Here is a 21,063-nt window from a genome sequence, read left to right on the forward strand (position 1 = left end):
CCCCCTCCCCTCTGAAGCCCTCAGTTTGTTTCTTAGAGTCCATAGTCTTTCATGCTTCATTCCCCCTTCTCATTACCCCCCCTTTCTTTATCCCTTTCTTCTCCTACTGATCTTCCTAGTTCTTATGTTCCTGGTATACACTTTTCAACTTGGAAGGACGTAAAGCCTAGCACTGCTGGCAGATGCCTCCCACCCATGAGGTAGACCAGAGGGATGGAGGGAGACTGATCCTGGTGACATCACTCGAAGCCTGGATCCAGCCATATCTGCAGCTTGATCCTTAAACTTCAAAAGTAGATATGCCGATTGTCCTTTTGTCATTTCAGCCAGCTGGAGCTGAACATTTTATCCTTTACCCCAAAGAGTCCTCCCTGATGGTGACTGGGACTTGCCAAGATCACACGGCTAGTTTGAATTAGGCAAGTATCCAGACCTCCTACCCACCTGCTGCCTCCATAGCCCAAGAGAAGCCTGTGAGGATGGGTCAGCAGGGGCCAGGAGATAGATGATGGGGACAAACCGTTGCTATGTATTTAGAGACAGAAACATGGGTGGGGGGACAGGAATCAGATGCTTCTCTGGCTGCCCTTACCCCCTCCGGAAGGTGTGGAATGAGGTTCTTCACTTTCAGGGTGCCAAATACCCCATTAGAGAATCTCATGGAAGTACAGCTCCTTTCCCCCACCAAAAACACCAAGACAACATTTTACAGACAATTTTATAAGTTTGCAGAAACTCCCTCCCTCTCAGGCCCCCTCTCCCCGGCATGATCCATCTTGGGGCCAGCAGTGAAGAACTTCCAGTTTCTAGAACAAGAAATTCAAAGGGATTGGAAGCAGTGGATCTGTGATCCAGATTCAATCCTACGCTGACTGACTGTGGTGCGTGGAACTTTGGGGGAAGGACAGACCTGGTTCGAGTCCAGGCTGTGCGGTCCTGGGTAAGTTGCTTGCCCTCTCTGAGCCACATCTATACAATGAGAATATTCATGTCTAGCTGAAGGGTTGTGGGAGGGGTGTTAGGTTCAATGATGTGTATCATGGGCATATAGCACATGGTAGTCTCAATAAATATGAGAGAGGGCCCTTCCTCTTTCAATTTCCCCATCTCTCCAGCAGGCCAGATGGGCTAGCCTTTACTCCTTTCGGAGTGACACTCTCCAGGGGCCTCAGTGACATGCCCAGACAATCCTCTTTTACAAAGAATGTCAAGCGGTCCATGGATACTAAACATATCCCAGCCCCCAGATTACAAATCTCTTATTGTACACTCTCCCTCATTTACTAAGCTCCGGCAAGAGCGTTCTTTCTGATCGTTGAACGCAACATCAAAAACTAATGATGTACTTAAAAAAAAAAAAAAGTGTTCTCTCTGTCCTGCCAGTTCCAGTTCATCCACACCCTGGCAGTTTTGCACCTGCCATTCCCTCTCCCCAGAATGGTCTTGCCAGCCAGCTCTCAGTATGGCTGTTCTCCTCTTGTCACTGAGAGTCCGTCTGGAAAGCGCACTGTCCCACTGAGCACCCATTTGAAAGGGCTGCTTCCCCACCTCAGGGTTCTCTAAAGCGTCACCCGCTTTATCATTTTTGCAGCACGTATTAGTGTCCAGAAATGCCTTGTGTGCCTTTTTATTTGTCTAACGCGTGTCTCCTCATTAGAGCAGGGACATTGCATGTCTTTGTTGCCTTGTGTCACCAGTGGGTAGTGTCAGACATATAGTAGGAACTCGATATATATTTGTTGAAGAGACGAATGAATGAATGAGTGGGAACACAGGTGAATGAAAGGATGATTAAATTATGTGAATGGGTAAATGAACGTAAGTGGATGGCTGAATATAGATGGAGGGAGGGAGGGAGGGATTCAAGGACAAGGGGATGGATGAATGGATGTTTTCCAGATTCCATGTAAACACTTTTTATACATGATCTTGTTTTATCCGTGCAGAAGTCCCAGGAGGGCAGAAATATTGTCATATTACCGACAAGGTACTTGAGCGTCAAAGGCAGGAAAAATCACTTCCCCCAGATTATACAACTAGGAAATGGTGGAGAAGGATTAAAGCTTAGGTCGGCCTGACTCCAAGCCCTGTGCTCTTATCCACCACAGATATCATCCTCCCGTTCTCCTCTCACTTTGAGAGCCCATACAGGCCACCCCAGCTCCCCTCCTGATGCCCATGCCCCAATGACAGCCAGATTGCCCAGTCTGGGCCTCCATGTTGCTCCACTGTCTACCAGTGAGATGGGCCCACAGGTCTGTGGGAACACGTGTGTGGGAGGACCTGCAGGATCTCTGCAAACATGAGTGAGTGCAGAATGAGGTGACTAGAAATCATGTCTGTCCTCTGGGATGCCCCCCCCCAGTACCAGGGACATTGCATGGCCAAAGACAGGTCCAAAGGGTGTGGTAGTGACGGCCACAATTTATGAGGTGCCCGGGCACCAAGCGCCAGCCTGAAGTCATTCCCAGTGGCTGCCAGGTAATCACAGCACCTGGTGTTCCAGCCTCACAAGTGAACACAAAGGAGGAAATGAAAGAGAATAAGGGCAGGTCGTGGAGGGGAAGCTATGCCCGGCAGCTCACCCAGGGTCATCAGACTGCCGCGCGGAAGGCTCATGAAGTCCATCCCCTGTCTTGGGGCGGGGCCCCATAGGACAAGGAGGATGGAGAAAGGGAGGTAGAGGAAAGAACCATGAGCATCTCTCAGACTCCTGACCCAGGCCTCCGTCTTCAAGACACAGGTGAGTTGGCGGGTGCTTGGGTAGTCAAGAAACTGGCAGACATCAGCAGTTCTTGTCGTCACTGACTTCCACGTAGGGCAGCCCCACAGGCCAAGTGTCCCGAGGCCAGTAGCGGACTTTGAGGGTTTGACCTGGCATCTCGTACCTGGCATCCACTAAGGCCATGGTAACCATGCCATAAGGAAAGGTGATGCTGATGAGTACATGCCTGTGGGGTGCAGGGAGGAGGTGGTGAGGGCGCGAGATGCCAAGATGTCCCTGAGCTAGCTTGATGCCCCCACCTTGGCTCTTTCCTTATTCTCATGGATCCTGACCATCCAAAGGGACATTCTGGATCAGACCCTTGATTGCAACCAGCCCCTACACACACACACACACACACCAATACACCAATATCTGTGCCTCCTCTCTCTGCCCCCAGGCTCCCGCTCCAAGCTCTGGCACCTGAGATTTTCTGGTTCTGGCGCCCCATACCACAGGACAGGTGCTTACCAGATGCTATGCAGGTAAAAGAAATTGATCTGCTGCCAGAAACTGCAGAGCAACCGGTCACTGATCCAGCTGGTCAACGCAAAAGCCCATAAAACTACGGAGACCTCCATTATATGCCGAAGCTCCTTATTGCTGGTCCTAGAGAGAGAAGGAGGAAGATCAGAGCCCGACTCTGATAGCAGAGCCTGAAAGGGCTGATGGGAAATTCCTCCATCCAAGGAGATGAAGCTGGGAGGAGGGAACAACCAAGAGTCCCAGAGGGAGGGGGCCTAATTTGTGATGATTGCTCACATTTGCTGAGCACTGACAGGATGCCAGATTCGGTTCTAAAAGTTTTGCAGATAAAAACTCAGGCCTCACAACAATGCTATTATTCTCATTTCGTAGATGAGAAAGCAGGCATGTGAGATGAAGGTCTGCTCCAACACCACCCAAGGTTACACAGCTAGAAAGTGGCAGAGCTGGGGTCAGAACCGGGTTTGTCACGCTGCAGATTTCTTAACCAACAAGCCCTCCCCTGTTTGTGTTTGGGGGCTGTAAGTTTGTGCACACCTGTGAGTCAGTGCATGAGAATTCATGTCTGTGTGGCTATGGGAATGTCCGTGTTCCTGTGTGGGAGGGCAAATTCTCTGCAGGCCATTCCCTTGGGACAACTCAAGATCAGAATCTGTTTCCCCGGGGCGCCTGGGTGGCACAGCGGTTGGGCGTCTGCCTTCGGCTCAGGGCGTGATCCCGGAGTTATGGGATCGAGTCATCAGGCTCCTCGGCTGGGAGCCTGCTTCTTCCTCTCNTCTTGGGACAACTCAAGATCAGAATCTGTTTCCCCGACAGCAGAGCTGACCCAGCATCCTTTAGGAAAGAGCATACCAGGGATTAATGAGGCAATAACTCCTATGTGGTTAAAAGTGCAGGCCCTGCCCCCTAGTCTAAAATGCGACGGTGTGGGGGCGCCTGGGTAGCGCAGTCGTTAAGCGTCTGCCTTCGGCTCAGGGCGTGATCCCGGCGTTCTGGGATCGAGCCCCGCGTCAGGCTCCTCTGCTGGGAGCCTGCCTTCGTCTCCCACTCCCCCTGCTTGTGTTCCCTCTCTCGCTGGCTGTCTCTCTGTCAAATAAATAAATAAAGTCTTTAAAAAAATAAAATAAAATGCAACGGTGTGAACATCAAAAAAGAATAATGCGTAAGGACTGATGAAATCTGAATATAGAGGCTGAGATCTAGTTCACAGCACTGTTCTGTCATCGATTTGCTCCTTCTGAGGTTGTACTATGATTATAGAGAATGCCCCACTGGGAGAGGCTGGGGGAAGCTGGATGAAGGGTACACGAGACTGTACCCTATTTTCGCAGCTTGCCACAAGTCTGTAAATACTTCAAAATAAAAAGTTATAAAAAATATAGCACAGTGACTGCAATGGATTGAAACACTTCTGAGATATAAGCATCCATGAGTTCATAATAATACTTTTTTTTAAATTTCATTGGTCCCTGCCAGAGATCACTAAGGCTACAACTCATTACTCTGGAAATTGATCAATTAAGGGAAAGAATCAAATTATCCATCCTGTCATTCCTGCGCAAACTGTATTTCCAGGTTGACGAGCGAAAAGTCCTTCTTGATGGAAGAACTCCAGATAATCACCGCAGAAGGAATAATGAAATCTGAAAACCACCGTCTTGCAACCACTAATGAATCCGTGGATAGGAGCAGTGTGCCTGAATGACTGCTGAAATCCTTAGGTGAAAAGTCGGCGAAAAACTTTATAATGAAGGGAGGAGATGATGCCATCTCAATCCACTGATCAACCTTAATAGCACTAAATGTGGAACAACCACTCATTGTGGGGTCCTAACGGCATGGAACAAGGAACACCCAGCACCATGCATGAAATATTCTGGCCTCAAAATATGTAAACCTAAATCTAGGTCTAACTATTAATTTGCGAGAAATAATAATAATAAAAACAAGAAACACAATGAGAGACACCACAGGAAGCAGAAAGCCCAATTCAGAGTGTTCTACAGGACAAATGATGGAGTTTCTGTTATCAAGTCAGAAGCATGAAGATAGGGGAGGGAGGGAGAGACTGCTATGACACAAAGAAAACCTAAGAGACTATGTTTGCATCCCAAATTCAACAAGACTAGTTGGAAGAAGACATCTTGAGAAACTGAGGCAACATTGGTACGATCTGGGTATTATCTACTTGATTAGCCCTGTGTGTGCCCTATCTTCCTTCTTTCCTTCTAGATCCTTCCCTACCCCTCTCCATTCTGCCCTATGCCCTGGGAGGGTGAGGTGCTGACCCATGTGGACTGAAGCTGGGGACTCCTTTGTCCTTGGGCTTCCCGTTAGATTGGTCAATGGTTTCCAGTTGGGTTGGCCAGTGGTTTCCAGTTGGGTTGGCCAATGAGGAACCCCAGCAAGAAACCAAAGGGTAAGAGGAAGGTACGGTTAGAATATTTATTTTCCTGGCCACCCCACGTGGGTTTGTCTCAAGCTAGCTGCAAACAGCAACTGGAGGTCACAGTTCTTGACCCTCTCTCCAGGGAGGCCCTCTCTCCAGGGCTCTCTCCTTCCATACTCTTATAATCACTCCCTCCATCGCCCCCACCCCAGGTCTCCTCATGGTCATAGGATCCCACTCTTGCCAGCACAATGGTTCTAAATGATTTTCCTACCTCTGGTGATTTTCCTACACCCGATCTCTCCTTTGTAAATAACACTTTTATTCAGCTCTCCTCATATGGCCCCATTTCAGAGACCCCTCTCTATCCTGCCAAGACCCAGTATGTGTTAAAAACATAATAATTCTTTGTTGGGAGAGTTAAATCCTGAAAAGTTCATGGGTGCCAATATATGGAATCTGGGGGGAATGTATAACTCGGGTTGGCAAAATGCCAATGGCTGTCAGGACCAGTTAACGGGCACACGGAGGGTCATGGTACCACAGTCTCTGCTTGTACGGATGTTTGGGGTTTCGGCCTTAGATTACAGTCCTAACCCTCCCCCTCATTAGTGGATGATCTTGGGGAAGGGACATCCCTCCCCTCCCTTGAGCCTGGAGTCCCTGAGAACCCCATGCCTGGGACTTGGTGAGTATGTGGGGTGAGGGGAGGGCTTGGGGGGAATGGGAGCCACCTCCCCGGGCAGGCGCCTGCAACCACCACCCACCTCTTGTATTCCTGGAACACGATGTACAGGATATGCACAGCAATGCTGTTGAGGGCGTACGCGTTGACCACGGGCCTCAGGAAGGACAGGAAGGTGCTGACCACGGTGGTGATGATGACGAGGCAGGTGAACTGGGGCCTGGGGGAAGAAGGACGCAGCTGTGGGACGGCGGCTGGGAGGGTCCTGGGGGGCTCAGGCAGGGTCAGGGGATCTTGAGACAGCGGTAGATGACAAAAGGGAAGGGGTTCCAGGGAGCCCAACCGCACTCAGAAAAAGGTCTTGAGGTTCCCAGGTGGGCTCAGCAGAGGGTCTCAAGAAGGGTCCGATGAAACATCCCACGTGGGCCCAGGCAGGGTCTGAAGGGGGCCCCAGGGGTAGGGGTGGGTAGGATGATGAGAGGGTCTTAGGGGGCTCCAAGGAGCTTAGTCAGGTCAACAGAGGGTGTCAGGGCCCAGGTGAGGTCAAACAAGGGATTCAGGGGAGCTGGGTATGATTAAGGAAGGAATTACAGAGGTCCCAGACACTGTCAGGAGAGGGGTCCTGGAAGGCTCAGATAGGTCAAAAAAGGTCAGGACAGAGATTCAGAGGGGTCTCAGGTCAAGAGAGGGGCCCAGGAGGATCCCAGGAAAGTTCCAGGGGGCCAGGTGATAGGCTCAAGGGAGAGGTCCCTGGAGCCCAGGTAAGCTTAAGTGTGGGTTCCTGGGACCCCCAAGGGGCTTCGGACAGGTTCTGGAGAAGGTACCAGACAATCCAGGTAGGATCCAGAGAGGATTTCTGGGGACCCCAAGCGCTCTCAAAGGAGGAGTCCCTGGAGGCCAGTTAAGTCAGGTAGGATCAGGAGAAAGTCCTGGGGTGATCAGGGGAGGGAGTCCAAGGACCTCAGATGGGCTCAGGGAGTGGACCCAGGAGCCCAGGTGGGCTCTGGTGGGATCGACAGAGGACCCGCCCCCGCCCCACCTGCTCTCTCCCAGGCAAGTGGGGAAGTAGCAGCGGGGCATCCATATGCTGTAGCCGCTGGCCAGCAGCCACAGGATAGCGATCTCATCCAGCAGCTGGCCCAGGAAGCTAAGCGTCATGTGGAAGTACATGGAGAACAGGCCTGGAGCAAGAGACAAAGGTAGGCGGTCAAGGCGGTGGTCCCCACCCCTACCGCCCCACTGTCACAGACCCCCACCTACCTACGACCATGAAGAGGATGCAGGTGACATAAACATAGCATGAGCGTTTCTGGGCGTAGGGGTGCATCAGAAACATCATGAGAGGCCCAAAGATGAAGAAGGGGACATTGCTGAACTGGAAAAGAGGAGGACATGGGGACGGGGTTGTCAGAAGCGCAGGCAGAGGAGGGCTGCCCATGTGTCCAACCCTAAGTTATTAGCCCGTTGGTCACCTGCGCCCTTTCAGGCAATCAACCCAGAATTTATCACTCTTTCAGTTGATGCTGACAGTCAACCGGCCATCAATGGCTTCACTGCTCCATCTGTTATTCTGTTGGTTCATTAACTCATTCATTCATTCACTCATTCATTCATTCAGTGAGTGTGGCAAAGACTATCTACTAACCTTCTGCATACATCCGCCCCCTTTTCCTTTTAGAAATAAGATCCCCCCAAGTTTTGGACACAGCTACACAACATTTTTCCAGACTTCCTTGCCACTCACTGTACCCTCGTGACCTGGTCTGACCAATGGGATAGAAACGCAAATGAACGCATTACTTTTTTTTTTTTTAATGTGAGTTACATTTATCAGGATTGACTGTATTAGAAACCGAAACTGAGAAGTTTTCAAAACCCAGGACTACACAAGCACATATTCCCTTGGCCATCTGAGAGATGATGTCACCACTCATCTCTCATCACTCATCACTCATCACAAAGCCACTAGAAGATTCCATTGTACCCTGGTGAAATAATTAGAGCAAAAAAAGCAAACAAAATCTTTATATTATTATGAAAATAATTTTCACCTTGAGGAGACTCTGAAAGGCCTCAGAGACCCCACAGTGTCCCTGGACAGTATTTCGAGAACAACTTCTCCATGAACAGCAGAGCCAAGTAGCTTGAAATGTTGAGCTAGCCGAGTGTCCAAGTGATAAGGGATTGGATCCATGCTCCCCCACTCACTGACTGAAGGAGTAAATTCAATGCTCTAACCTACCATACCTGCACTTGCGACATATGCATAATGCCACCTGCCTCTTCATGTTATGGACCCAAAGATCCCCAGGCCTCAGTAGTCTATGAGTACAATTAAGGTGACAAGAAAATTTGCACCAGAATTTTAAGGGTTCAGAGTCCCTGCCTCCTGATACAGGACTTCAGAGCCCCCTCAAATTTCCCCCAGATGTCTGGATCACACTGAGTCTCTCACATGAGCTCAGAGACAAGTGTTCTCACAGTCTTCTTCCACCTGACAACTTGAGGTCAGCCGCTTCCTCACTCAATTACACCCTTCTCTCCCCCAATAAAAGCTTCCCCTTGTAAAGGTCTCCTCCATCGCCTGCGTCCCATCGTGGAACGTGAAGAAATAGTGCCCTGTTAACCAGGGTGCTCCGTTATTTCTCAGAAGCCTAGTGTGAAGGGTGCTGACTCAAAAACAGAGAGCAAGGACATGTGAGTCAAAACCGGAATAAGCTATCACCTACACCAGTCAGCATGGCTAGTATTGAAAAAAAAGAAGAAGAAATACCAAGTGTTGGGTAAGACTGTGGAGAAAAGGAAACCCTCGTGCACTGTTGGCGGGAATGCAAGTTGGGGCAGCCACTGGGGAGGTTCCTCCAAGATTAAAATAGAAATACCACAGGATCCAGGAATTCTATGGCAGGGCATTTACCTCCCAGAAAGCAAAAACACTAATTTGTAAAGATATACGCACCCCTGCGCTTACTGCAGCTTTATTTATAAGAGCCAAGAGATGGAAGCAACCGAGTGCCCGCTGGTATGCAAATGGCTAAAGAAGATAGCGCCGTATGTATACAGGAATAGCATTCAGGCAGAAAAGGAAGGGAACCTTGCCATTTGTGACAATACGGAGGGACCTGGAGGATATTATGCCAAGTGAAACAGGTCAGTCAGAGAAAGACAAATACCGTATGGCTTCACTTATATGTGGAATCTAAGAAAAACAAAACAAATGAACAGACAAAAAACAGAACAGACTCATAAATACTGGTGGTTGCCAGAAAGGAAGGGGTGGGGGATGGGCAAAATGGGGGAGGAGGTGCAAACTTCCAGTTATAAAATCACTAAGTCATGGGGATGGAAAGTGCTGCATAGGGAGTGTAGTCAATCATATTATATTGTTATATACAATAACATTGTATTGTGACAGATGGTAACTACACTTATCGTGGTGAGTTGCATGTATGTAATTGTCAAATCACCACGTTGTACACCTGACACTAATATAATACTGTATGTCAACTACACTTCAATAAAAAAAAGTCCAGAGCACAGTGGTGGGTGTGGGGAATTCATTTACCTGATACAAGGTCACCATCTAGGACCCTAGATCCTGGGCACCAAGACAAGCTCCCAAGGCAGGAGTCCTTCTGACTCTAGGGAAGCCCAGGGCTCTCCTTGGGTGATGGTGAATCAGCTCAAAGACTGGTTCCACAATTTGAGGACCCTTGGCAAACTGGTTTTGCAGCCCATGACCCCAGCCATGTCCTTGCTTTCCATACCAAGGCGTCTGATGCCCACCAATGGACGATGTCATACACATCTCTGGCCCAGCCACCTGGTTCACAATGGCTGTCTGAGAACACACATGCTGTGTCTGCATTCTGAGACCCAACCCCACTGGAGTAGACACCTATCCCAAACTGGGCCAACCAGATTTTCTTGGGAATTTGAAACTTGGAGCAGACACAGAACCTGGGAGTCACCGAAATTGAGTTGCACCATTGTCAACTCTCTAAGGTCCTGGGATATTGTCACAATGTTCAAGATATGGCAGCCATCTTGCCACCACAAAGAGACAAGGCTGAGAACACAGGCAAATACTCGAGGACAGTATCTGCCTTGTGCTGAATCCTCCAGACCTGCCTTGGACCCCAGTCCTCCCAAGCAACTCATCTCTCCATTTTCTAAGATACCCCAGTACCTATCCAATGCATTCTTCCTGTTTGGTTTGGGTTTTTTGGTGTTTTTTTGTTTCGCTTTGTTTTGGTTTATTTTGTTTTGTTTTGGTTTTGTTTGTTTGTTTTTGCTTAACCTAGCTTTCTAATGCTTGAATCCAGCAAAACCATCACCATTGGTATATGAGCTAGGGTTCTTTGGTAGCAAACAACAGGAAATGGATTTGTGAACTTACAGCATAAATATAAAAATGTGTGTATAGTTATTTATTTGTCATTCAGTCATTTTTTACGGGGAACTCTTTAATCCAAAGAACTGCAGAAGACAAGGAAAACCAGAAACCAGAACAGCTCTGAGCCTCGAATGGACAATCTCTTCAGGGAGCAACTTTGGGCATGAATGAAAAAAAAATTATGTTCAGTCGTTATATCCAGGCCCAGGATTCAAATTCTGGAGATGTTGTCTGGGTCACAGCCTACCCTTGGCCAGAGGGGGGGAGCACCTTGACTGAGGAACATAAGCAGTAGGAGAAGGGCGGTTGGTTGTCATAGGGAAGATGGTGCCATGGATACTGAATGGGCAAAATCCCAAACAATTCTGACGTTCCCTGTGTTTTCAAACAAACACCAGCCCTTGGGTGTATCAAGCATGGCTGAAGATGCCGAGCCAACTCGTTTCCCAAACTCTAAACCCTCCATTTAAAACACGTCTGTGACTCCCATAAATAAAATCCAAACTCTTAAACCTGGCATATAAACTCCCTCCATAACTCACCTCTCTCCACCTTCAACTTCATAATCTAGGTGGAAGGGATAACTCAGTTCCTCCAAATAAGCCATACTTTCTCTCACTCCTTAACCCCCAGAAGTTTACCCATGCTGTTCCCACTGCCTGGAACACTCTTTGTCCCCACTTACCCTTCTCTGCCAGGCCAACTATTACTCCATCTTTCACCTGGGCATCGCCTTTTTTTTTTTTTTAAGATTTTATTTATTTATGTGACAGAGGACAGCCAGCGAGAGAGGGAACACAAGCAGGGGGAGTGGGAGAGGAAGAGGCAGGCTCATAGCGGAGGAGCCCAATGTGGGACTCGATCCTGGAATTCCAGGATCACGCCCTGAGCCGAAGGCAGACGCTTAACGACTGCGCTACCCTGGCGCCCCTGGGCATCGCCTTTCGATAAAGCCTTCCCAATCCCACAAGGCAGGGTCAGGTGGTCTTCTTTTGTGCCCTGTCCCTCTATCCTAACACTTGTCCAGCTGTTCTGAAACTGTCTCGCTCTCCCACTAAACCTGGCTTGGAGAACCGGCGCTGTGTCTTCCCGTTCTCCATTCTAACCTCGGGAACTGGAAATAGTAGGTGTTCGATAAATATTTCCTGTTGACTGCATCTTAAAGCGGGTTTATGTGGATCACCAGTCACATACATGAGAACACTTGCAGAAGGGATTGTACCTGGAAAGTTCTGGATAGAAGGTGCTATGACTGCTACTTTCTTATCTTTTGACAGCATGATTTTATAGACATTTCTTTTAATCCTCAGGCACAGCCCCCTCCCCCATGGTCTGGCTTTCTAGTTCTTGTTTGGCCATGAGAAAACTGGATCTCAGAGACGTAGAGTGACTTCTCTGAGGTTGCACAGCTCTGGGGGACTCCAAGGTTTGCTTTTACCCCCTGCCTTAAAAGATGAGAGGACTGGGCACCTGAGTAGCGCAGTCGTTAAGCGTCTGCCTTCGGCTCAGGGCGTGATCCCGGCGTTATGGGATCGAGCCCCACATCAAGGCTCCTCCGCTGGGAGCCTGCTTCTTCCTTTCCCACTCCCCCTGCTTGTGTTCCCTCTCTCACTGGCTCTCTCTGTCACATAAATAAATAAAATCTTTAAAAAAAAAAAAAAGATGAGAGGACTAGACAGGTGGCAATGATTAAGAGGGGGCTTCCCTGCTCCCTGGCCGTGTGGCCTAGTGTCTCTCGGTCTCCCTTTCCTGCATCAGCAAAATGGTGGAGAATAATTAATGGCCAGTGCGGATGCTGTAGAGGGGCACGCCTGAGGCCAGGCGTCAAAAGACTACCTTGCCAGGGATGTGGTTCCAGCTCAACAAATGCAAGGGTTCCTGCTGCTGTTGTTGTGGGAGATAATAGTGACAGGCTTATCCTTGGCTGAGTTGCTCCCAGCTCGGAGACCAGCAGAACCAAGACCAAAGTTTCTGATAACACCCCTGAGTGTGCAGAATGAGGGCAAAGCAACGGGCGGAGCCTCTGACTAAGGAGCTCCAACTGGCTCCAGAGTCTCTGATAGCATCAGAGACCGCCCCCTGCCGGGGCCTCCCTCCCTGCCTCCGGGGCCGGGCCCCCACATTTCCCAACCACTGGCCCCACCTAGACTCTTCCAGGAGGGAGAGGTGCCTGCCCAGGTCATGAGCTGGACTCTCTGGGTCCCAGCCCCAGCAGGTGCCTTCACCTCCGTCCGACCATACATTCGTCCATCCATCCATCCATCCACCTGCTTACCAACCACTCCTTCGGTATCTACTATGTGGCTCAAGGACGTCGTCAGTGCCCCAAAACAAAGTCTGCCTTCACAGGTCTATCCAGCCAGGGTTTGGGGGACATTCTGTGCCTCGTTTTCCTCCTCTAACTCCAAGCATCACAGTGAGGATTAGAGAAGCAAGGGCTTCGGGGTTAGAGAATTTTGCTCACTCCAGTGTCTAGAACAGGGCCTGACACACAGTAGGTGCTCAGTAAATTGTGGTAGAGAATAATGCATGCAGAGAATACATGTAAATAATGCATCCGTGTGTCTGACTCTGAATAGCAGTGCTGCTGTCATTCTAGAACAATTTGCTTTTTTGATCACCAGTACCCAGCACAGTGTCTGGTAACTAGATGTGACTGGGTAGGCTGGGTATCTTAGGTCTGGAAGAAGGAAAGGGGGGGACAAAGAAGAGAAGGACAGAGAAGAGAAGGGAGGGAGGCCGACTGACCTGAATTGACCGCGCATCTCAGATCTGGGGAAAGGCGGGGGGACCGCTTTCTCATTTCCCTGTCCACCTGGGGCTGCCCCCCCCACACTTTTCTCCCACCCACCATGTCACTTGTGCATCCCATCGATTCCTTCTTGACTCCTTTATTGTCCCTGTCCTTCTCACTGGACGGTGACCTCCGTGAGGACGATACACACCTGTTTTATCCCTGGCTGTGTCCCCAACACCCACCTCGCTGGGCACGCAGTGGGCGCTCAAGAAAAACGTGTTAAATCAATCAAATCAAAGAACATCACCAAACACCCCCGAGCTCTTTCTCCCCATCGCCGAAGCTCGAACTCCCACCCTGCACACCTGGCTCTGTCACCTGTCGAGGACCCTCTCTACATCCAGTCAACACGCGCACGAGAATGTCGGTGCAGGGCTGGGGGCGTGGAGCTAGAGCACCAGCCGCAGACCCTCCCCGCACAGGACTTGCTTGAATGAATTAAATCACACAGAATGAATTGTTAATCACTCAGTGGCTGAGTGGCCTCACGATGCTGTGGTTAATTAAGTGAGAGACTCTGGGACCAGGTGGCCTGGGCTTTAACTCCGGGACTTCTGGCATACACAACTTTTGTGCGCTTGTGATTTACGTGCTGTGCAACCCTGAGGAGGAAACGTACACTCTCTGAGCCCTTTTTCTCCCATTTGTAAAAATTCATAAATTGTTATGAAGATTACGGGAAGCGCTCTGTCAGGAAAAATGAATACATTAACACTCTCGCGTCTCTGTGCTGTGTTTACTTCTGACAGCAATAGCTTTCCTTATTCGGTGCTGAGGATGTGCCAAGAACAGGAAGGGTTTTTTTTTTTAATCTGATTTTTTTAATTGAGATATAAATCTCACACAATCAAATTCACTGTATTAAAGTGTGCAAGTCAGTGGGTTTCCATCGACTATTCACAAGGTTGTGCGACCGTCACCACTATTTAATTCCAGAACATTCTCATCGCCCCCCAAAAGAGACCCCGTCCCCATTAGCAGCCGCTCCCTTCCCCTCCCCCCAGCTCCGGGCAACCACTGCTCTGCTTCTTATCTCTACAGAGCTGGCTCTTCTGGACATTTCACATGGATGGACTCGCACAGTCTGTGGCTTGTCGTGACTGGCTTCTCTCACTGAGCATCATGTTTTCAAGGCTCGTCTATGCCGTGGCGCGTGTCCATGCTTCCCTCCTGTATATGGCTGAGTAGTCGTCCATTGTGTGGATGAATGACCGTGTGTCTGTCCATTCATCCATGATGAACCTCTGGGATGCCCAGCAGCTGTTTCACCCTCTCCCATGGCCCTACGGGTTAATCACTGTTAGCACCCCACAGCCTCTCCCTTTCTAAAGAAGTACTCTGTAAATATGAATAAATATGAATGAATAAGTGAATGAACGTAGGAACGAACGAGTCTTTCTCCCCTGTACCACGTGCATGCTGTACGTCTGACTTCTGATTCTTTTTTCTGTCTCCTCCATCCCCCAGGACACCAGCCCCATTGAGGGCAGCCGTTTTCGTTTGCTTTGGTCACCTCTGTGTCGCCAGAGCCTGAAACAGTGCCTGACTCCATCAATTCTTGTCGAATCGTGAGCAAAATGAAGGGGTCATTATCTCTCCAAATTGGACCCCTCTGTCATCCCCAGAAGGCTTTTTCTGAAGGAGAAAAGAGGTCCCGAGGGACCTATCGAGTCTGGGCCAGGATGTGTCATGGGCATGGTCTCCAGTGTGTGAAATTATTCAATTAATAGTGTCGGCCCTTCTCGTTTTCAGGGGGTGGGGGGCTGGAACATTGCTTTTGCTGTGAATTTGATGAGAAGGAAGGCAGAAGAGGGAGGTGTGGTTTAGAACTCATGGGACTTGCTACTCACAGCCAGGGGCTCAGAGAGGGGAGGGTCTCCCCCTGCATCCCACAGCATTCAAGGGAGAGAGGGCCAGGAATCCCCACACTGCAGAGGCCAGCAACAGGAATGCTCAGTGGCAAAAGGAGGTGGGGAGGCTGTAGGCGGTATGGGTGCTGCAGCCTACACCCCCTTGCACAACCTCCCACTCTGACCTCTGTCCCTTCTATTGTAGCCCTCCCCCAGACTACACCCGCCACTGCACCTTTGCCTATGCCATTCCCCACTCCAGACATACCATCCTTTGTTCCGTATCCAAGTATCCGAGAGGGAGCTTTCCAGAGGGAATAAGATATAGAGCTTCTAAAGCTTTGGCAGGACCTCCCGAAAGAAATTCAGCAGCACGCTTGCCTCTCAGAGGCAGGGGGCCTTGAAACTCCCTCTTCCACCACTTGAAACTCTCCTAAGTTGTCAGCAGCCCAGAAGGAGGCCACACCTGGAGGCCACCAAGCCAGTGCCAGCAGAAGCAGACTGGAGCAGCCCACACCTTGATTTCTCCTCCACGCCACCTGACCCAGGCCCTCCCACGCCCTTGACCTCTGTCCCTGTTGGATATGCCTTCCTGGCTCTCCAGGCCCATCTGTGAAAGGCAACCAGGTGCCCCAGCTGCTGCCCACATCACTGACTCTTTGCTGTTCACAAGTCACCCGTGGCTCCCCAGTGCCCTCACCATGGAGCTCACACTCCTCCACCAGGAGATCCCCACGTGGGCCCTGGCAACGCCCTCCCCCTGCCTCTCAGCCCTCATTTCCTCCTTCATGGGCAGCCTGGGCTCTGGCTTCAAGCCACCAACTGTTCCTTGATCTGCTGTTCTCTCTCACCTCAAGACCTTTGCTAATGCTGGTCCTTTGGCTCCATATGCCCTAGAGAACACTTACTCATTCTTTAAGCTTTGAGGTTCCCTCCCCAGTCAGCAAGCAGCAGGCTCCTGTGCCATCCCCATGGCTCCCCGCTGCCCATTCTGGCCCTTTTGCCCTCCCTCTGCCACAAGCTAACCATGGGCTGCTCAGATCTAATTCTGAACACCCCAATTCCTTATCCTGGGAGCGCCGAGCCTCTCTGGGACCCCAGGATCAATCAGCACGGGTTGGTTCATAGCACTGATGATGAATGAAGGAATGAGTCCAATGAGTCCACCAGGAAATACAGGATATATTTTTTGAACACTCTGACCCAGCCCTCAAAACTTGTTCATCTGTTCTCATATTCCAGCCACAGAAACACACTTCCCTTTCCCAAACCGTGCAAGCTCTTTTACTTCCAAGACTCAGTACATTCTTTCTCTCTCTTCTCCCTTTTCGACTCCTACCCTACTAGGCAAGCTCCTATTCATCTTTCAAAACCCAACTCCTAGGTGCCCTCCTCTACGGAACTTGCCCACACCTGGGCTGAGTCCTCCCGAGCTGCATTTTTCTACACCCTGATGGTGTGGGGCTGCGCTCTGCCCCCCCCCACGCCAGACTCAGCGAACCCTGCGAGCAATGCATCAAGAAAGTAAAAGTTTCTGCAGAGTGAAATGACTCCTAAGTGGTTCATGATGAAATCAACATGAACCATTTTTTTAAAGAAAATTCTTGCTACATATTTTGTCTTCATTTATATACCTGAATCAAAACATGCTTTTAAAGAGCTGCAGAGTATTTGAACAGAATGCAGTCAGCCCTACACAGGCTGGTGATAATGTTATGGCTTCCTTTTTATGTGCTCAATTATGGATTGCAATTTCAAATGACTCAGACAGGACTTCATGTATAAATTCTGTTTTCCGTTGGGATTCTCTCTTTGATCTAAGTTCCTGGGGATGCAGTGATGGAGTCGGGGCAGAGAGGGCGCTATTTGTAAATCCATGTCTCCACACAACTTGACAAATGGCCCACTGGAAGCCGCAAGATAGGAGTGTGCCCACATTCATTACAAAATAAATTCATTTTTAATGACTGATTTGAGAGGCCAAAAGGAAAAGACCTTATTGTTTTATATTTGGCTGGTTATTATAAATAAATATATGTATCAGGCGCTGGCAAGCTCTGGCCCTGAGCCAAATCCACCCATTGTCTTCTTTCGTATGGCTTATGAGCTAAGGGCGACATTTACAGTGTTAAATGGTTGAAAAATTAAAAGAGGAATGATATCTTGTGACACGTGAAAGTTATATGAAATGTGTACTGCAGTGCCCATAAATAAAGTTTTATTGGCACATGGCCACCCTCATGAGTTTACATACTATCTGTGGCTGCTTTCCAGGTACAAGGGGGAGGGGCTGAGTCATTTCCATACAGACTGTATGGCCCAAAACGCCAAAAATACTTAATATCTGGCCTTTGTAGCAAACGTTTGCCAACCCCTGAACTCAATGATTTATTAGCCCTGGTGATGGGTTTGGGATACTCAGAAGTATTTGGGAGGAGAAAATCTTGCGGAGACCCTTTATAACATAACTTGGATTTAATTCCTCATGCCCTGGTCTGTTCTGCACGAGCTTTTCCAATAGGAGACGAAATGTCCAAGTGTGTTCACTCCAGGGAAAGATAACAATTATTTTGCGAAACGTTTGTTTCTCTTTGATAAGTATCTGGAAATGCAGGTACCGGGAGATCATGAAGTTGAAGCCTAATATGTGTCATGACCACATCTCCTGCAGCCTCAAAGGGTGTCTGCCAGTCCCTCAATTTGCTACATACAGAGACAGGCTGAAGGAGCACTGAGCGGGGGAGCATTTTACATTGTCGAGCACAGCTAGACCAGCGAGCGGCTCAGCCCAGCCCTAAGTCAGCCCTTTCTCGGTGCCTTCTGTGGGGACCCCCACCTCAGGGTGAGCTGCCAGGGAATCCAGAAAGAAGGGTCCCAGAACCTCAAACTTCTTCTCCACCTCGGAGATCAGCACATTCGGCCCCCTCCCGTTCATCAGGTGAGAATTCTGAGGGCCAGAGTCAGTATCTCTGTCCAGGAGCAAGAGCCAGGGAGACCAGAGGGAACCCCTAAATCTCAAACTCCCACCTCCCAGCTCTGGAAATTGGTGAGGTCAAACAGGGCAAAAGCAACCAGGGCATCCTGGGACTGATCTCCCTCTCCCCCATCCCCCAAAAAGAATCTCTTGGAACTACCAAGTTCAAATCCTAGCTCCAAGTGCCAGCGTGACCCTTTTTCTATCTTTCAGCCACCCTGAAGGCCATTCCCTCACCTGCACAACGGGATGGACTCTATGTAATATACACTGTGCCTAATTCCCGAAGTCATTGTGAAGATTGAACTGACATTTTTTCCTGTAAAATGTTTAGTACAAGGCCTGCCACACAGTAAGCGCTCAATAAAGGTATGCTTGCATCACTCACCATATACTGAGCACCCTCGCTATGTGCAGGGTACAGAGCAAAGCACACAGCCTGCATCGCCCCCCATCCCAGGCGCTCCAGGAAGGTGGGCAGCCTGCCTTATTCACAGCAGTCTCCCCAGCACCCCACACGGGGGGAGCACAGCCACATGCATCTTTGGCTGCTTTTCATCTTGTGCCATTTAGGCATTTTAAGCCCTTCCAATATGTCGCATAGCAAGGGCTGGGGGAAGGATGACCCACTGTGCTGGTATGCCCAGAACTGAGGGGTCCCCAGGACATGGGACTTTCAATGCTGAAACCAGGACAGTCCCCAGCAAACTGGAATGAGCTGGTAACTGAGGCTGGGGGTAGAGCTGAGAACAAACTAGACACAGTCACCTCCTCCTGGAAGCCCTCCCTGATCCACTCCCCCCCCACCCCACGTGCTCACAGATCACCTCTGCCCTCCCCGCTCCCCAAGGCTGCCTGTGCAACTCTCATTATAGCACCATCAGCCTGGGTTTCGAATGCCTGGAGGCACACCTGTGTCCTCTGCTCCAGGGGGTGGGGGGCAGAGACTGGCTGTTTTCCTGGTCACTGCTGCATTTCCAAAACCTACCACAGAGCCTGATGCCAAGTAAAGACGAATGAATGAAAGCCAGCACTCCTTGCCTAACAGATGAGCCAAAGCTCGGAGGGGTGAATCCTCAAGCAGGATTCCCCAGCGATGATGTGGAGAAGCCGGGTCGGAACCCCAGTGTGTTAAGACTGCCACCCGCCGCCCTCCCGCCTGGACCTCACCGTGTTGTAGAACTCGGCCACCAGCTCTGAGTGCTGAAAGTTACTCTCACACCAGTCCACCTCGGAGCTCTGGTAGGCGAAGATGCTGGGCATCCTGAAGCGGCACCCACTGCCCACTGGCTCGGGCTGGCAGAGAGGAACATGAGAGCCTCGAACAGCCCGGCCCAGGCGGGACAGGCAGAGGACAGCTGGTTGCCCCACGGCAGGCAGGCAGACCGAGAGGAAAAACCTGCCGAACCACTCCCCGTTGCACCAGGGCAGCCTAGCCGTGAGGTGGCGGCCGCCCTGGGCATAAGCAGAGGGGCTGGCACCATCCAGGGAGGGCGGAGGTGAGGGGCGTGGGCAGGGAGTGTGCCTCCCATCCCTACCCACCGGGAGTGGGAGTTCGGGGGACTGTTATTAGAACAGGAATTGAAAGTAACAACGAGCCCATTGAGAGGAATACCCTGGGTCTCCCCACTTTACAGATGAGCAAACTGAGGAAGAAAGAGCAAAATCACTGGCTGAGGGCATGCAAGGGGGTGGTAAGGCCGCAATGTGAAAACAGGCAGCTGAGTCCAGGCTCCGGGCTCTTGACTAATTAGGTTTAACTACCTCCACGCCGTCAAAGCTCCGTGCTATTACTTCCCCTACCAGGGGCAACGGCAGCTCGCCCACCCCAGCGGGCTTGGCTCAGCTGCCTTGGAGTCCTTGGCTATGTGACCTTGCCCAATCGTTTCACCTTTGGGGTCTTAGGTCTTCCTGTTTGTGTTATGGGAGGTTGGGCTGGATTGCTGCCGTTTCTCTTGGGTGGTCAAAACCTCAGATGTCTAGAGTGTCCCAAACTTCTAGCAGGGGCCCTAGGAAGGGAGGAATCTGCAAAGTTCCAGGCCTGGGGCCCCTGGTCCCGGCTTCCGAGGGCTATGGAAAGCTCTGGTTTTAGAGTCAGCAAGGCCTGAATTTCAATTCTGAGTTCCTCCCCTTCCCAAGTTATATGACCCTAGGCAAGTGAATCCACCTCTCTGAGCCTCAGTTTGCTCGTCTGTAAGACGGGGAGGATGGGGCTCAACCCAACTGTTCTAAAAGCACATGGAGATAAAGCAAGTCAAGGGCTTAGCTCACTCCCTGGCCCCAAGTAGGCCCAAGATAAACAGTAACGGGTTTTCTTATTGTAGCTGACCTTGAACTTTAAGGCAACCTGTGGGAATAATAATACTAATAATGGCACATTTTACTGACTACTCACTGGTGCGAGGCTCTTTTCTAAGTGCTCAGCATTCAGTATTACTTCATTTGATGTTCTTGACAGCTCCAAGACAGACTATCATTACCTCCTTGTCATTACCCAGGAAACGGACGCCCAGAGAAGCTAAGCAATTTACCCAAGGTCACACAGCTAGAAAGTGAGAGAGCAGGGCAAGCCACTTTGCCTCTCTAAGCCACAGGCTCCTCATCTGTAAGATGGGAATGCTAGTACCTCTCTCTTAGGGCGGCTGTGCAGATTTAGCGAGTGGATACAGTGTTTCCCTAGGAAGACAGCTCTGGGTGAGGGATGGACCTGCATTTGAGAATC

General features: G+C 50.1%; 1 protein-coding gene across 1 annotated transcript; it reads right to left on the reverse strand.

Moving 5' to 3' along the window:
- Positions 1 to 87: 87 nt before the first annotated feature.
- Positions 88 to 19,730, reverse strand: ACER1 (alkaline ceramidase 1). Its single transcript, XM_002927760.4, has 6 exons — positions 19,512 to 19,730; positions 7,585 to 7,699; positions 7,364 to 7,505; positions 6,407 to 6,544; positions 3,236 to 3,373; positions 88 to 2,951 (listed from the first exon to the last, which is right to left on the reverse strand). The coding sequence occupies exons 1-6, from the start codon at positions 19,602 to 19,604 to the stop codon at positions 2,786 to 2,788; spliced, it is 792 nt and encodes a 263-aa protein (XP_002927806.1). The 5' UTR covers positions 19,605 to 19,730; the 3' UTR covers positions 88 to 2,785.
- Positions 19,731 to 21,063: the final 1,333 nt, after the last annotated feature.

This window comes from Ailuropoda melanoleuca, chromosome 4 (assembly GCF_002007445.2).
Source record: "Ailuropoda melanoleuca isolate Jingjing chromosome 4, ASM200744v2, whole genome shotgun sequence".
Lineage (NCBI taxonomy): Eukaryota > Metazoa > Chordata > Mammalia > Carnivora > Ursidae > Ailuropoda > Ailuropoda melanoleuca.

Bases quoted from the DNA above. Each gene is read 5' to 3' on its own strand.
- ACER1 (XM_002927760.4), bottom strand. From the start codon at position 19,604: ATGCCCAGCATCTTCGCCTACCAGAGCTCCGAGGTGGACTGGTGTGAG. The intron at 7,700-19,511 runs GTGAGGTCCAGG...CCTCTTTTCCAG, and splicing joins TGGCCGAGTTCTACAACACG to TTCAGCAATGTCCCCTTCTT. The intron at 6,545-7,363 runs GTGGGGCGGGGG...TTCTTCCCCCAG, and splicing joins ACTTGCCTGGGAGAGAGCAG to GCCCCAGTTCACCTGCCTCG.